This window comes from Heterodontus francisci, chromosome 4, assembly GCF_036365525.1.
Source record: "Heterodontus francisci isolate sHetFra1 chromosome 4, sHetFra1.hap1, whole genome shotgun sequence".
In the NCBI taxonomy this organism is placed as follows: domain Eukaryota; kingdom Metazoa; phylum Chordata; class Chondrichthyes; order Heterodontiformes; family Heterodontidae; genus Heterodontus; species Heterodontus francisci.
Genome location: NC_090374.1, coordinates 25,610,901 through 25,627,950, shown reverse-complemented (window position 1 = coordinate 25,627,950; position 17,050 = coordinate 25,610,901). Strand labels below are relative to the sequence as shown.

Here is a 17,050-nt window from a genome sequence, read left to right as displayed (position 1 = left end):
AACAAATGAACTTATTAGCGAGAGGCAGCATGGTTTTGTGAAGGGGAGGTCGTGTCACACTAATTTGATTGAGTTTTTTGAGGAAGTGACGAAGATGATTGATGAAGGAAGGGCAGTGGATGTTGTCTATATGGACTTCAGGAAAGCCTTTGACAAGGTCCCTCATGGCAGACTGGTACAAAAGGTGAAGTCACATGGGATCAGAGGTGAGCTGGCAAGATGGATACAGAACTGGCTTGGTCATAGAAGACAGAGGGTAGCAGTGGAAGGGTGCTTTTCTGAATGGAGGGCTGTGACTAGTGGTGTTCCGCAGGGATCAGTGCTGGGACCTTTGCTGTTTGTATCATATATAATGATTTGGAGGAAAATGTAACTGGTCTGATTAGTAAGTTTGCAGACAACACAAAGGTTGGTGGAGTTGCAGATAGTGATGAGGATTGTCAGAGGATACAGCAGGATATAGATCAGTTGGAGACTTGGGCGGAGAAATGGCAGATGGAGTTTAATCCGGACAAATGTGAGGTAATGCATTTTGGAAGATCAAATACAGGTGGGAAGTGTGCAGTAAATGGCAGACCCCTTAGGAGTATTGACAGGCAGAGAGATCTGGGCGCACAGGTCCACAGGTCACTGACAGTGGCAACGCAGGTGGATAAGGTCGTCAAGAAAGCATACGACATGCTTGCCTTCATCGGTCGGAGCACACAGTATAAAAATTGGCAAGTCATGCTGCAGCTGTACAGAACCTTAGTTAGGCCACACTTAGAATATTGCGTGCAATTCTGGTCGCCACACTACCAGAAGGACGTGGAGGCTTTGGAGAGAGTACAGAAGAGGTTTACCAGTATGTTGCCTGGTCTGGAGGGCATTAGCTATGAAGAGAGGTTGGATAAACTTGGATTGTTTTCACTGGAACGATGGAGGTGGAGGGGCGACATGATAGAGGTTTACAAAGTTATGAGTGGCATGGACAGAGTGGATAGTCAGAAGCTTTTTCCCAGGGTGGAAGAGTCAGTTACTAGGGGACATAAATTTAAGGTGCGAGGGGCAAAGTTTAGAGGGGATGTGCAAGGTAAGTTCTTTACACAGAGGGTGGTGAGTGCCTGGAACTTGCTGCCGGTGGAGGTGGTGGAAGCAGGTACGATAGCGACGTTTAAGAGGCATCTTGACAAATACATGAATAGGATGGGAATAGAGGGATACGGTCCCTGGAAGTGCAGAAGGTTTTAGTGTCGACAGGCATCAAGATCGGCGCAGACTTGGAGGGCCGAATGGCCTGTTCCTGCGCTGTACTGTTCTTTGTTCGAGAGTTTTGGCCAGTTAAACTGCTGTCTTATGCAAGTTTTGGTCTTTTGTATACCGGCATGTACAGCCACTGTAGTCTCGTGGGCCCTTAACATTTCTCTCCAGTACCTCTGCGGCACCATGAACTGGTGAACTACTGTCCAATCCTTGCTCTCAGGTCTGTCAGCAGAACTCCATTTCCTCATCAGTACCCAATTCTTTAAATAGTAGCAATCAGGGACTCCCTCTGCTTCAATTTCAGACTGCGCAGCCCGTGCTAATTCTCTCAATGCTGGGTCAGCTCGCTGAGCCTCAGCTAGGGAAGATTTATCTAACTCATTCCCTGGGTCTTCTAACTTTCCAAAGAAAATCTCAGATAGACAGATCTCATGGTCATCTGCCTGCAGTGCCAATTCAGACTCCCCTGGGGGAGCTGGTTTTATCATGGCCTGATTCATTATACATTCACAGAAACTGCAGGGGACTGTCGCCTGCGGTCTTTCACTACTGGGGGGGGGGGGGGGGCAATCACCTTCACCCCCGCCAGATTATTACCGAGGAGCAGGTCAACCCCATCAACAGACAAACTAGGGACAATCCCTACGGTCAACGGTCCCAAAACTAGGTTGCACTCCAGGTGCACCTGGTGTACAGGTACAGGCATACCCTGCCCTTCAATACCATTCACCACCATTCTGGTGTTCAATGCACTCTCTGGGGTGTAAGAGGGATCTGGTGGCCCGTGTCCCTGAGAATTACCGTGGGCTTGCTTGCTCCACTCAAGGGGTAAAGGGTTACTTTCCCTTCAGACACAAAACCCTGATAACTTTCAGGAATCCTATTAGATTTTTCTGCACTTGTAGTAGTAAGCCTCCTGGGTCTCACTCTTACTGCAGTTAAAGCCACAGCTTGTGCTGCAGTGCTTTCCATCAGGGTCCCTTCTTCACTGAGCAGGTGTGCCCTGATTAGCCCTATAAGTTTTCCCTTCAGTTTCCAGCAGTCAACTCTTACCTATCAATCTTCAAGTCTTTGGCTGGGGAGGAAACCAGAGCACCCGGCGGAAACTCACGCAGTCACAGGGAGAACTTGCAAACACCGCACAGGTAGTACCCAGAACTGAACCCGGGTTGCTGGAGCTGTGAGGCTGCGGTGCTAACCACTGCGCCACCCATGGTTAGAGGAGGACACCCTGTGTCCCCTGCTTTTCTTTCTCTCCCAGGTCTGCTTGGGTTCCTATCACCTTCCCACCCCTTGGTCCTTTTCGGATTTGTGGGGGTGACTAGGAAAGGTTCTCCCCTGGGAAACCGACTTATAAATTAAAGCAAACTCATCAGCCAGAACGGCCACTTGCTGGGGTCTCTGAACGGCTCCTCTATACAGGTCTTTATGGAGAGTGGGAGGGAGTGTTTAAATTCCTCTAACAGAATTACCTCTCTGAGATTCTCATAGCTGAGCTGTATTTTAAGAGCCCTCAGCCACTGAGCAAAAGCCAGCTGCTTACTTCTTCCAAACTCCAGATAAGTTTGATTAGCTTACTTCTTGAGGGTTCTAAACTTTTGGCGCTAGGCTTCGGGTACTAATTCATATGCCCCAAGGATAGCATTTTTTGTCAGTTCATAATTTGATGAGCTCTCATCTGGTAACAGGGAATAAACCTCATGGGCTTTTCGAGTTAGCCTGCTTTATAATAAGAGGCCAGGTCTCAGCTGGCTATTTTAGCTGCCTTGCCAGTTTCTCAAAAGACACAAAAAATTCTTTCACATCTTCCTCATTGAAGTGTGGGATTAGTTGAGATAGTTTTAACAATTCTGTACCCAGCCCTGAATTACTCTCGTCCATATTGGCCATGCTTTCACTGGGGTTACTCTGTCGCCCCATAGTTAAGTCAAGCCGCTTCAGCTCTCTTTCTTCGCATTCTTTCTGGAAGGTTCTTTCTCTCCTGCCTCTCTTTGTCTTCACGTTCCTTCTGGAAGGCTCTTTCTTTCTCCCTCCCTTCTAATTCAAGCTTCCTTTGTTTCAATTGTATCTTTGCTAACAATACCCTGTCGGAGTCTACTTCTAACCCTGTTTCTGCTTCTTCAGATTCAAGGAAAATAAGGTTGGCCACTACCTTAGGAGTTCAGACTTCCTAGCCTTGCCACGTACACTAATCCTGTACGGCTCAGCCAGTTTCCTCAGATCCTCCATAGACAGTGTTTTTAAACTTATCCCAAGTTACTTCGCCCTGGCTTGGGGAGTTACTAGCTTCAGTCACAGACATGTTAGCATTCAAGCGCACACACAACCACAAGAAAACCTATATTGAAACCTTGCTCTTTTTTGATTGGGAACAATTTGGCTTCCCACTTCCAATTTCTCTCGTCTGTCTGTGGGTAAAATCCAGGACGGTAGCCCCCAAATTTCTGTTACGACCAGGTGAGAAAGGGGTCTAGGGTGCCCTCTCAGCCTTCACCAGGTCTTACTGTAACAGGGGTTAATTTTAAACACATCATTTTTTTTTAGACCCCCAGTAAACCCTTGTTCACTAACTTCCAATTATAAGGCAAAGAAACTAGCCAAACAGGTTTTCTTTGGTTTAAAGAAAAAAAATGTTGAAACTTATTAAACAAATTCTAATTTGGTTAATGCCTACGGGTACACGACACACAGAAGAAATAAAGTGGAAAAGTTTGAGGCACTATCTGAAGAAGATTTTGGTTACTGTTCTTCGAGCTCACTGTAGAGTCCTTGATAGTAGGTAGGTCTTGCTTTTCATTGGGGCCCAGTAATCTTAAACCTTATTCGATGTAAGAGACTTTTCTCTCTTGAAGTTCATGTATCCTCAGTGGGTCCAAAGGCTTGTGAGAAAGAGATGGGAGCAGACAGGAGAGGTCTTCTCACTTCAGGAGCAAACAGTCTTTTTCACTCAAACTCTTTTACAATTCAGAAAAACCCAGGTTGCCAAGCAGGTTCGTCATGTGACTAGCTGGTCTGACCATGTCTGTTTGTGGATTCTCTCGTCTTAGCCGACCCTGGAATGTATCTTACACACAATACCTGGTTCTCAAAGTCCATTGCAGGTTAAATTGGAGCAGGGAATAGTCCTTTGTCCCTCCAAGTTAGTAAGCAAATGTTTTCCCAGCCAAGTGTCTGTTGATCTTTTTGTTTAACAAGTCCTTTCTTCACTCCAGTAACAGTTTAATATCAATGTTCATATGACAAAATTAATATGCCTCATTCTTGGCAGGTGGGGGTCTGCATGACACTACATAGAATGCACAGCACAATAACAGGCTATTCTGCTCAAATGGTACATGCCAGCATTTATGCTCCACACAAGCCTCCTCCCATCCACTCTTCATCAAACTCAGCATAACCTTCTACTCCTTTCTCCCTCATGTGTATCTAGCATCCCTTTGAATGCATCCATGATATTTGCTTCAACTTCTCCTTGTGGTGGCAACTTCCAAATTCTAACCACCCTCTGGGAAATAAGTTTTTCCTGAATTCCCTATTGGATTTATTCCATTTAGGGTCCCGAGTTCTCCCCACAAATGGGAACATCTTCTCTACATGCGCACTATCAAACTCTTTCACAGTCTTAAAGACCTCCATCAGGTCATCCCTCACCTAGAGAAAAAGCCCTTGCCTGTTTAGTCTTGCTAAAAAAAAAGTAATAATATTTACTTTACCTTAAAATACTGCCAGTCTTTATATACATTCATATTACAGTGTGTAATCATAACCGTTGAGCCATCAGGTCCTCTGGTCAAGCACTGGTCATACTGCATCAATTGATTGGCTTCATTGATTCGGAACAGCTGAAAAACAACATTCAGCTTGTGATGCTCCAAGTTTTGTTTCTTTATCATTACTATCACACTATGATCAAAACAACTTTGCATTTACAAGAGCGTTTCTTGGTTTCAGACATCAATAACTTACAAGGCCATTTAAAAAGAGTTTCTGAAAGTGCCAGATAAGCAAAAGGTTACACCGTGAATGTAAACTTATAGCAAAACAGTACTGTGGGGACATTTTCAATGGGATCTGAAGCAGGTTACAAGAAGGAGAACTACAATCCACTTTATACACAGGGCTCCGGTCTCCCAACTTATCCGGGTCCAGTTAGTCTATGCCTCCCAGCACTCCCCCAGCTATCCATCACCCAGCACTCCCCCAGCTATCCATCACCAAGCTGCTTTCAGATGAACCTGACTGAGAAAATGGTGCTGGTAACTGATGCAGAGTTGCAGGCTGACAGCAGTCTGGGGGGCCAGGGTGCACATTTTAACGCCAATTTGTAAGGTTGAGGTGGAGAGCAGAATAGCACCAGCCTGAATGGCAGGAGGTTAGAAGAAGAGTACCAGCTTAAACTAGGTTGGAGGCAAGAGTGCAAGGTTAAAGTGGAGGGGTCAGGGTGGGGGTGGGGTGGTGGTGTGGAGGGTGGCAGAGCAGGAAAAAAGAGGAAGCAGAGTTCCAGTATGAACTGAAAGGATTGGAGGAGGAGAGTGTGCATCTGTGAAAGGGCGGGGAGTTAGACTGACTACAGTGTCTTTGTAAACAAGGGCAATGGACTGGATGTGGGAGAATGGCATCAGTTGGCAGTGCCACACAAATATGGAAGAAAACTAGAATTAAAATAGCTGAGGCGATTTCTCATTGCACCTTTCAGGTGTACTTGAACCCATCTGGTTGACATATGTCCTTTAGGGAAGGAAATTTGCTGTCCTTACCTGGTATGGCCTACATGTGACTCCAGACCCACAGCAATGTGGCTGACTCTTTAATGCCCTCTGAAATTGCCTAGCAAGTCACTCAGTTGCATCAAACCACTACAAAGTCTAAGGAAAGGAATGAAACCGGATAGACCACTCAGCATCAACCTTGGCACCAGAAAAAACAATGGTAATCCCAGCCCTCGTGACACTGCAAAGTCCTCCTTACTACACCTGGGCGCCTGAGCCAAAATTGGGAGAACTGTCCCACAGACTAGTCAAGCAACAGCCTGACAGTCATACTCACGGAATCATACAATGCAGACAAAGCCCCAGACACCACCATTACCATCCCTGGGTATGCCCTGTCCCACCAGAGGTGGCGACACAGTGGTACACAGCCCTGGGAGCCCTCAACATTGACGCTGGACCCCATGAAGTGTCTTGGCATCAGATCAAACATGGGCAAAGAAACCTCTTGCCAATTACCACCTACTGCCTACCCCCACCCCTCCCCTCCCCCCGGCTGATGAATCAGTGCTTCTCCATTTTGAACACCAATTGGAAGAAGCACTGAGGGTTTCAAGGGCGCAGAATGTACTCTGGGTGGGGGACTTCAATGTCCATCACCAAGAGTGGCTCGGTAGCACCACTATTGACCGAACTGACACAGAGTCCTAAAGGAAACAGCTGTTGGGTCTGCGGCAGGTGGTGAAGGAACCGACAAGAAAAACCTACTTGACCTCGTCCTCACCAATCTACCTGTCGCAGATGCGTCTGTCCACTGGTAGGAGTGACCACTGCACAGTTTTGTGGAGACTATGTCCCTTTTTCACACTGAGGGTGCCCACCATCATGTTGTGTGACACTACAATATGCTAAATGGGATAGATTTCAAACAGATCTAGCAACTCAAAACTGGGCATCCATGAGGCGCTGAGGGCCAGCAGCAGCAGAATTGTATTCAACCATAATCTGTAACCTCATGGTCCGGCATATCCCCCACTCTACCATTACCATCAAGCAGGGAGACCAACCCTGGTTCAATGAAGAGTGCAGGAGGGCATGCCAGGAGCAACACCAGGCATACCTCAAAATGAGTTGTCAGCTTGGTGAAGCGACAACGCATGCCAAACAACGGAAACAGCATGCAAGAGACAGGGCTAAGTGTTCCCATAACCAACGGATCAGATCAAAGCTCTGCAGTCCTGCCACATCCAGTCGTGAATGGTGGTGGGCAATTAAACAACTAACAGGAGGAGGAGGCTCTGCAAACATCCCCATCCTCAACCATGGGGAAGCCAGCACATCAGTGCAAAAGACCAGGCTGAATAATTTGCATCCACCTTCAGCCAGAAGTGCTGAGTGGATGATCCATCTCGACCTCCTCTTGAGGTCCCCAGCATCACAGATGCCAGTCCAGCCAATCCAATACATTCCACGCGACATCAAGAAATGGCTGAAGGCAGTCAATACTACAAAGGCTATGGGCCCTGACAACATTCTGGCAATAGTACTGAAGACTTGTGCTCCAAAACTAGCAGTGCCCCTAGCCAAACTGTTCCGGTACAGCTACAACACTGGCATCTACCTGGCAATGCGGAAAATTGCCCAGGTACGTCCTGTGCACAAAAAAAAAAGGACAAATCCAACCCGGCCAATTACCGTCCTATCAGTCTACTCCTGATCAGCAGCAAAGTGATGGAAGGTGTTGTCGACACTGCTATCAAGCAGCATTTGCTCCGCAATAACCTGCTCACGGGCGCTCAGTTTCGGTTCCTCCAGAGCCACTCAGCTCCTGACCTCATTACAGCCTTAGTCCAAACATGGACAAAGGATCTGAACGCCAGAAATGAGGTGAGAGTGACTACCCTTGACATCAAGGCAGCATTTGACCAAGTATGGCATTAAGGAGCCCTAGCAAAACTGGAGTCAATGGGAATCAGGGGGAAAACTCTCTGCTGATTGGAGTCATACCTAGCACAAAGGAAGATGGTTGTGGTTGTTGGAGGTCAATCAACTCAGTCCCAGGACATTACTGCAGGAGTTCCTCAGGGTAGTGTCCTCGGCCCAACCATCTTCAGTTGCTTTATCAATGACCTTCCCTCCATCATAAGGACAGAAGTGGGGATGTTCGCTGATGATTGCACAATGTTCAGCACCATTCGCGACTCCTCAGATACTGAAGCAGCCCATGTCTATATGCAGCAAGACCTGGACAACATCCAGGCTTGGGCTGATAAGTGGCAAGTAACATTCATGCCACACAAGTGCCAGACAATGACCATCTCAAGCAAGAGAGAATCTAACCATCTCTCCTTGACATTCAATGGCATTACCATTGCTGAATCCTACACGATCAACATCCTGGGGATTACCATTTACCAGAAACTCAACTTTACCAACCACATAAATGCTATGGCTACAAGAGCAGGTCAAAGGCTAGGAATTCTGCGGTGAGTAACTCACCTCCCAAATGCCTGACCACTATCTACAAGGCACAAGTCAGGAGCGTGGTGGAATACTCTCCACTTGCCTGGATGAGTGCAGCTCCAACAACACTCAAGAAGCTCGACATCATCCAGGACAAAGCAGCCCGCTTAACTGGCACCCCATCCACCACCTTCAACATTCACTCCCTTCCCCACCGATGCACCGTGGCAGCACTGTGTACCATATACAGGATTCACTGCAGCAATTCACCAAGGCTCCTTTGACAGCACGTTCCAAACCTGCAATCTCTACTACCAAGAAAGACAAGGTTAGCAAATGCGTGAGAACACCACCACCTGTAAGTTCCCCTCCAAGCCACACATCACCGCAGCCTCACAGCTCCAGCGACCTGGGTTCAATTCTGGGTACTGCCTGTGTGGAGTTTGCAAGTTCTCCCTGTGTCTGCGTGGGTTTTCTCCGGGTGCTCCGGTTTCCTCCCACAAGCCAAAAGACTTGCCCCTAGTATAGGTAGGCGGTAGGGAAATATAGGGATAGGTGGGGATGTGGTAGGAATATGGGATTAGTGTAGGATTAGTATATATGTGTGGTTGATAGTCGGCACAAACTCGGTGGGCCGAAGGGCCTGTTTCAGTGCTGTATCTCTAAACTAAACTAAACTAAACATCATCCTGACTTGGAACTATATTGCCATTCCTTCACTGTCACGGGGTCAAAATCCTGGAACTCCCATCGTAACAGCACTGTGGGTGTACCTACACCCCAAGGACTGAAGCAGTTTAAGGAGGCAGCTCATTGCCACCTTCTCAGGGGCAATTAGGGATTGGCAATAAATGCTGGCCTAGCGAGCAACGCACACATGCCCCTGAATTAAAAAAAGTTTTCTTCATATTTATCATGTGGTCTTCTTCTGTCAGTACAGCTGCAGAATCAAAATCTAACACTGAACTTTTCATTCAACTGGAGAACTTTTAACGATTCAGGAGTTGGGTGATCTCCCACCTCTTTTTAAAAAAAGAGAATACTGTGTGCTATATGTAGTTTTTTAAAAAATCATTCATGGGATGTGGCCTTCGCTGGCAAGGCCAGAATTTATTGCACATCCCAGTCAACACTAATGTGGGTCTGAAGTCATATATAGTTTCGATTAGGTAAGGGATGGCAGATCTCCTTCGCTAAAGCACATTAGTGAACAATTTGGGTTTTTAGAACAATCCTGTAGTTATGCTATCACTGATAGCAGCTTTTATTCCAGATTTAGTTATTACCTGAATTTAAATTCCTCAGTAGCCATGGTGGGAATTGAACATATGTCTCCAGATCATTAGTCCAGGCCTCTCGATTGCTAGTCCAGTAACATAACCACTATGCTACTGTTCCCTAATGAGAATAATGATTTACTGACTCATGATCCACCTGCATTTAACTAACCTGAACACACCAAATCATCTTGTACGTTGAACAGTGTTTTTCAGGCATTCATTCACCTTCTTGGCTCACTAAATCTCAAGCAAAGGCAAATGCCAAATTTACCAGCTCTGGCGTATCCTTTACTAAATTTATAGGCATTCTATTTATCAATGCATGATGCATTCATTATGCTGAAATTCATACCGTATTACTAGTCATTTTGAAACTGGCAAAAGGGTTACCTGATTCCCTCCCATTCTGTGGCAAGGACCCAGCTCGACAAACCCACCGTTGGTATGGCCCATGCTGTCTATGCAGTAATCAGATTCATATCCTCTAATCTGAAATAAAAGACGAAAGGTCCATAAAGATGGTGCAGTAAATGGCAAGCAACCATTGAACAATCTCTAGAATAAGGCCCCACAAAATTGCCTTATGCTTAAGGATTTGAGCAAACATCACTAAGTATTGTTCCATATTTTGGAACCAGTACAATTTTGGGTTATTTCACAAGATTCTAAGTCACAGTTTAAAAACACTTATAGCAGGTTCTCAGTGTCGATTTGGGCTGCAAAATCAGATATTCACAGCAGAGGTTCTGGGGTACCCCTCCCAATGTTCTCTCAAAACCCTTCCTGTCTTGATCCTGAAGATGGCAAACTCATACTGAGATATGGTCGCAGTAGCTTCCAGAATTCTCACACAAATAGTCATTAGTCACATGGGAGACTACAGCATAAATGTAGTCAGATTGCTTTAGTATAGGTATCATTGCCAATTCAATCCTGTTCTCAACTGCTGGTTCACTCTCAATATGCTTGTCATTTCCCGATATGGGCGAGGCCAATTAAAGCACTAAGACTGGTGCCCTGGCCTAGATGTTCCTGCAAACCAAATCTGGCTTCTTCACTTTTAATCTGAACATACAACAAACTGTAAATTCTGTACCAGTGCCAGTACTGTGGCTAATCAGCGATAAAATCTGCATTGTCGCAATAAGGTTGCAGACAGCAGTGACCTTTTTTTCAGAACTCTTCTTGGGAAATAGTGCTCAACATCACTGGGGGGAATAAAAATTCATGATTTAATCTTGTTTGAATAGTAATTTTACCTCTCCCCATTCTACATTTTTAGCTGGTAGTGGGTAATGGTTTGGAATGTCATAAGCTATTTCTTCCATGAACCATTTAAAACTCCTGCAGTTGTGTTCTTCACGGAACTTCGTCAGCTCAGATATATCTCCATAAGCCATGGCTTTTGTTTCTGGACGGCTTGCATAAAAATAGTCGGCATATTCGTCCCACCAGACTTCTACAACACGGACATAATTCTGTAAAGAATAATGTTGATAAAATCATTTCATGACTAGCACATGAGATCCAAAGGGGAAAAACTACTTAAAGGCCTCTAAAAATGAATCAATATGAGGCAAAATAACTTTGCTTAAAATCTGCCCATTATGAAAACAAAAACCACATTATAAAAATTTTAACTTCTTCAGACAACATTCAAGATGGAAACACCAAGGCTCCAAGATTTTTTAAAAATTCATTCATGGGGTGTGGGCGTCACTGGCTATGGCAGCATTTATTGCCCATCCCTAATTGCGCTTGAGAAGGTGGTGGTGAGCTGCCTTCTTGAATCGCTGCGGTCCGTGTGGGGAAGGTACACCCACAGTGCTGTTAGGAAGGGAGTTCCAGGATTTTGACCCAGCAACAGTGAAGGAAAGGCAATATAGTTCCAAGTCAGGATGGTGTGTGACTTGGAGGGGAACTTGCAGGTGGTGATGTTCCCATGCATCTGCTGCTCTTGCCCTTCAAGGTGGTAGAGGTCGCGGGTTTGGAAGGTGCTGTCCAAGCAGCCTTGGTGCATTGCTGCAATGCATCTTGTAGATGGTACACACTGCTACCACTGTGCGTCGGTGGTGGAGGGAGTGAATGTTTGTGCATGGTGTGCCAACCAAGCGGGCTGCTTTGTTCTGGATGGTGTCAAGCTTCTTGAGTGTTGTTGGAGCTGCACCCATCCAGGCAAGTGGAGAGTATTCCATCACACTCCAGATATGCCATAGTCAGAGAGTCATTGAGTTATACAGCACTGAAACAGGCCCTTCGGCCCACAGTGTCTGTACCGGCCATCCAGCACTCAACTATTCTAATCCCATATTCCTGCACTTGGCCCGTAGCCTTGTATGCTATGGCATTTCAAGTGCTCATCTAAATCCTTCTTAAATGTTGTGAGGGGCCCTGCCTCCACCACCTCTTCAGGCAGTGCGTTCCAGATTCCAACCATCCTCTGGGTAAAATTTTTTTTCCTCAAATCCCCTCTAAACCTCCTACCCTAAATCTATGCCGCCTGGTTCTTGACCCCTCCGCTAAGGGAAAAAATTTCTATCTAACCTATCAATGCCCCTCAGAATCTTGTACACCTCAATCATGTCCCCCCTCAGCCTTCTCAGCTCCAAGGAAAACAACCCTAGCCTTTTCAGTCTCTCTTCATAGCTGAAATGCTCCAGCCCAGGCAACATCCTGGTGAATCTCCTCTGCACCCTCTCCAGCACAATCACATCCGTCCTATAGTGTGGTGACCAAAACTGTACACAGTATTCCAGCTGTGGCCTAACTAGCATTTTATACAGCTCCAACATAACCTCCCTGCTCTTGTATTCTATGCCTCGGCTAATAAAGGCAAGTAACCCATATGCCTTCCTAACCACCTTATCTACCTGTGGTGCTGCCTTCAGTGATCTATGGACAAGTATACCAAGGTCCCTCTGACCTTCTGTACTTCCTTGGGTCCTACCATCCATTGTATATTCCCTTGCCTTGTTAGTCCTCCTAAAATGCATCACCTCACACTTCTCAGGATTAAATTCCATTTGCCACTGCTCCGCCCATCTTACCAACCCATCTATATCTCCCTGTAATCTAAGGCTTTCCTCCTCACTATTTACAACACCACCAATTTTCCTGTAATCTGTGAACTTACTGATCATACCTCCTATATTCACGTCTAAATCATTAATGTACACTACAAACAGCAAGGTCCCAGCACCCATCCCTGTGGTACACCACTGGTCACAGGCTTCTACTCGCAAAAAGAGCCCTCGACCATTACCCTCTGCCTCCTGCCACTAAGTCAACTTTGGATCCAATTTGCCAAATTGCCCTGGATCCCATGGGCTCTTATCTTCTTAACCAATCTCCCATGCGGGACCTTATCAAAGCCTTACTGAAGTCCATGTATATTACGTCTACTGCTTTACCCCCATCTACACATCTAGTCACTGACTTGAAAAATTCAATCAAGTTAGTTAGACACGATCTCCCCCTGACAAAGCCATGCTGACTATCCCTGATTAATCCCTGCCTCTCCAAGTGGAGATTAATCCTGTACTAGCTAAATACTTCCTCCCTTTCAATGCTAATATGTTCAAGTATATCACAATCCCCCTCCTTGATCTCTACACCTACATCGTCCTTCTCCACAGTGAATACCGATGAAAAATAATCATTTAAAACCTCACCTATGTCCTCCACTCCATGCAAAGATTGCTATGTTGGTCCCTACTCTTTCCCTGATTATCCTCTTACCCTTAATATACTTATAAAATGCCTTAGGATTTTCCTTTATCTTGCCCACCAGTGTTTTTTCATGTCCCCTCTTCGCTCTCCTAATTACTTTTTTAAGTGCCACCCTACACTTTCTATACTCCTCTAGTGCCTCCGCTGTTTTCAGCGCTTGGGATCTGCCATAAGCCTCCTTTTTTTTTCCTGATCCAATCCTCTATATCCCTTGACATCCAGGGTTCCCTGGACTTGTTGGGCCTGTCCTTCACCTTAACTGGTACATGTTGGCTCTGAACTCTCACAATTTCCTCTTTGAATGACTCCCACTGATGTGATGTAGACTTTCCTACAAGTAGCTGCTCTTAGTCCACTTTGGCCAGATTCTGTTTTATCATATTGAAATTGGCCTTCCTCCATTCATTACCTTTATTTCCGGCCCATCTTTGTCCTTTTCCATAACTACCTTAAATCTTAGAGTTATGGTCACTGTCTCCGAAATGCTCCCCAACTGACACTTCTACCACTTGTTCAGCCTCATTCCCTAGGGTTAGGTCCATTACTGCCCCTTCTCTTGTAGGACTTTCTATGTACTGGCTCAAAAAGCTCTCCTGTATGCATTTTAAGAATTCTGCCCCCTTTAGGCCTTTTATACTGACTATCCCAGTTGATATTAGGGAAGTTGAAATCCCCTACTATTATTATCCTATTATTTTTACACCTTTCTGAGATTTGCCTACATATCTGCTCCTCTATCTCTTCCTGAGTGTTTGGAGGCCTGTAGTACATGCCCAGCCAAGTGATTTCCCCCCTTTTGTTGTTAAATTCTACCCAAATGGCCTCATTTAAGGAACTTGCTAAGATATCATCCCTCCTTACTGCAGTAATTGACTCCTTGATCAACAGTGCAATGCCACCTCCTCTTTTATCCCCTCCCCTGTTGCGCCTGAAGATTCTATACCCTGGAATATTGAGCTGCCAGTCCTGTCCCTCCCTCAATCATGTCTCTGTGATAGCAATATCATAATCCCATGTGTTAATCAATGCCCTCAATTCATCTGCCTTACTAGTAAGACTCCTTGAATTGAAATAGATGCAATCCAGCCTTGCATTTTTCACTTGTGCCTTACCAGGTCTATATTTGCTCTGCCTTCCAGACTGACTCAGTTTCTCTTCCATATTACCCCCTACTGTACCTCCACTCTATATCCCATCCTCCTGCCAAATTAGTTTAACCCCCCCCAAAAGCACTAGCAAACCTCCCAGCAAGGATGCTTGTCCCATTCCAGTTCAGGTGCAACCCGTCTAACTTGTACAGGTCCCACCTTTGCCAGAAACAGACCGTGATCCAGGAAACTAAAGCCCTCCCTTCTGCACCATATCCTCAGCCACACATTCATCTGCTCTATCCTCCTACTTCTAAACTCACTAGCACGTGACACCAAGAGTAATCCAGAGATTACAACCTTAGAGGTCCTGCTTTTTAATCTGCTACCTAGCTCCCTAAATTCTTGTTGCAGGACCTCATCTCTTTTTCTACCTATGTCGTTGGTACCAATGTGTACCACGACCTCTGGCTGCTCACCCTTCAGAACATCCTGCAGCTGCTCCGTGACATCCTTGACCCTAGCACCAGAGCAGCAACATACCATCCTGGAGTCACGTTTGCAGCCACAGAAACGCCTATCGGTACCTTATGATAGAATCCCCTAACACTACAGCTCTTCCACTCCTTTTTCCTCCCATGCCGTGCAGCAGAGCCATCCTTGGTGCCATGGACCTGGCTGTTGCTGCTTTCTCTTGGGAGGCCATTCCCCCCAACAGTATCCAAAGCGGTATAACTGTTTGAGAGGGGGATGGCCACAGGGGACTCCTGCCTGCGCCTAATACTCCGCCTGGTGGTCACCCATCCCTTTTCTGCCCGTGCGGCCATTACCTGCGGTAAACATGCTATCCATGATGTTCTCAGCATCACGGATGCTCCACAGTGAATCCACCCGCAGCTCTAGCTCCGTAATGCGGGTAGTCGGTAGCTGCAGATGGATGCACCTCCTGCACACCTGGTTGTCAGGGACACTGGAAGCGTCCCTGATTTCCCACATAGCACAGGAGGAGCATACCACGGGTGCGAGCTCTCCTGCCATGACTTACCTTTAAATTAATTCATTACTCCCTTTAAAAATTACTAATTACATTAGGGGCCTTGTTCTACTCCAAACACTACCCAGTACAATCTAAAGTCCTTAACAAATTATACTAATTAAAAAAAAACACACTTTAGTAGTACTCACCTTATCACTTGAGCTTTCTTTAAAAAAAAACTTTCCCCCTTTTTTAAGCTATTTAAATGCGCTAACAGCTGTTACTTACCCAACCAATCACCTTGCAGAATTCCGGTGATATCACTAAGTTTTGTTTTCCCTCTTTCGAGTCTCAGCTCACGCCGAGAGACACAGGGAGCGAGAGAGAACCTGCTGCCGCTCCGGATCAGCTTCCTCGCAGGTCCGCCAGCCGCCGCTCCGCTCTGCTCCCATGTGAGAGAGAAGCTCTACATTAATGTGTGGTGGAACTAGTGTTCTCTTTCAGATCCACAGACTGTAGAATGAAAGACTGATCTCCTGAGCAAAATGAAATTCCAAGGCAATTTTGGAATTAATGTTTCCTCTTATTTTACTTGGTTGTGCGTGGCCTGCCTGTTACACTGTGTGGTCCCTTCAGGAGTGCTGCACAACTGTCCAATATGCATCTTAAAAGGGAAAGTTAGTTGTTTGTGACAAAAACAGAAAATGTTGGAAATACTCAGCAGGTCAGGCAGCATTTGTGGACAGAAAAAAACAGAGTTAATGTTTTAGGTCTGTGACTTTTTTTCAGAACTGGTAAAAGTTAGAAATGTAATAGGTTTTGAGCAAGTGAAGGGGGGCGGGGGGCTGCGCGCAGGAGGCAGGTCAGAAGAATGACAGGGAAGATCTCTGATTGGGTGGAGGTCAGGACAGGTTAAATAATAAAAGAATGCATGGTACAAAGCTAAGGGAGAGGTAATGGGACAAGTAAAGAAACAATTGAGAGTCTGGATGAGGAGTCAGGATAGCAGCTGACCAAACACAAAGTAAAGAAACAAGGGGGGAGAAAAAAAACCATGAACCAGCGGGAAAAAAAACACGAAAAAAGAAAACAATTGGGGACAGAGGTTATGATCTAAAATTATTTAACTCAATGTTCAGTCTGGAAGGCTGCAAAGTGCCTAGTCGAAAGATGAGGGGCTGTTTCTCGAGCTTGCGCTGAGCTTCATAGGAAGACTGTAGCAGGTCAAGGACAGAAAGGTTAGAATGGGAGCAAGGTGGAGAGTTGAAATGACAAGCAACAGGAAGCTTGGAGTCATGCCTGTAGACTGAATGGAGGCGTTCTGCTAAGCAGTCACCCAGTCTGCGTTGAGACTCCGCTATGTAGAGGAAACCACATTGTGAGCAGCGAATACAGTATTCTAAATTGAAGGTTCCATTAGATTGGAAAATAGTGCATGTAACTCCTTTATTCAAAAAGGGAGGGAGACAGAAATCAGGAAGGCTAGTTAGCTTAACATCTGTTTTAGGGAAAATGTTGGAAGCTATTATTAAAGACATTATAGCAGGGCACTTAGAAAAATTC

At 45.7% G+C, this 17,050-nt stretch overlaps 1 protein-coding gene across 2 annotated transcripts in view; it reads right to left on the bottom strand.

Annotated features, from left to right (window-relative positions):
• Positions 1-17,050, bottom strand: part of galnt7 (UDP-N-acetyl-alpha-D-galactosamine: polypeptide N-acetylgalactosaminyltransferase 7) — a 188,287-nt gene that overhangs the window by 11,781 nt on the left and 159,456 nt on the right. For both annotated transcript variants that reach the window (XM_068029290.1, XM_068029289.1), the window contains exons 9-11: positions 10,954-11,172; positions 10,085-10,183; positions 4,956-5,084 (exon numbers count right to left, since the gene is read on the bottom strand). In XM_068029290.1, coding sequence (XP_067885391.1) covers positions 4,956-5,084; positions 10,085-10,183; positions 10,954-11,172 — 447 coding nt within the window. The remainder of the gene's footprint in view (positions 1-4,955; positions 5,085-10,084; positions 10,184-10,953; positions 11,173-17,050) is intronic.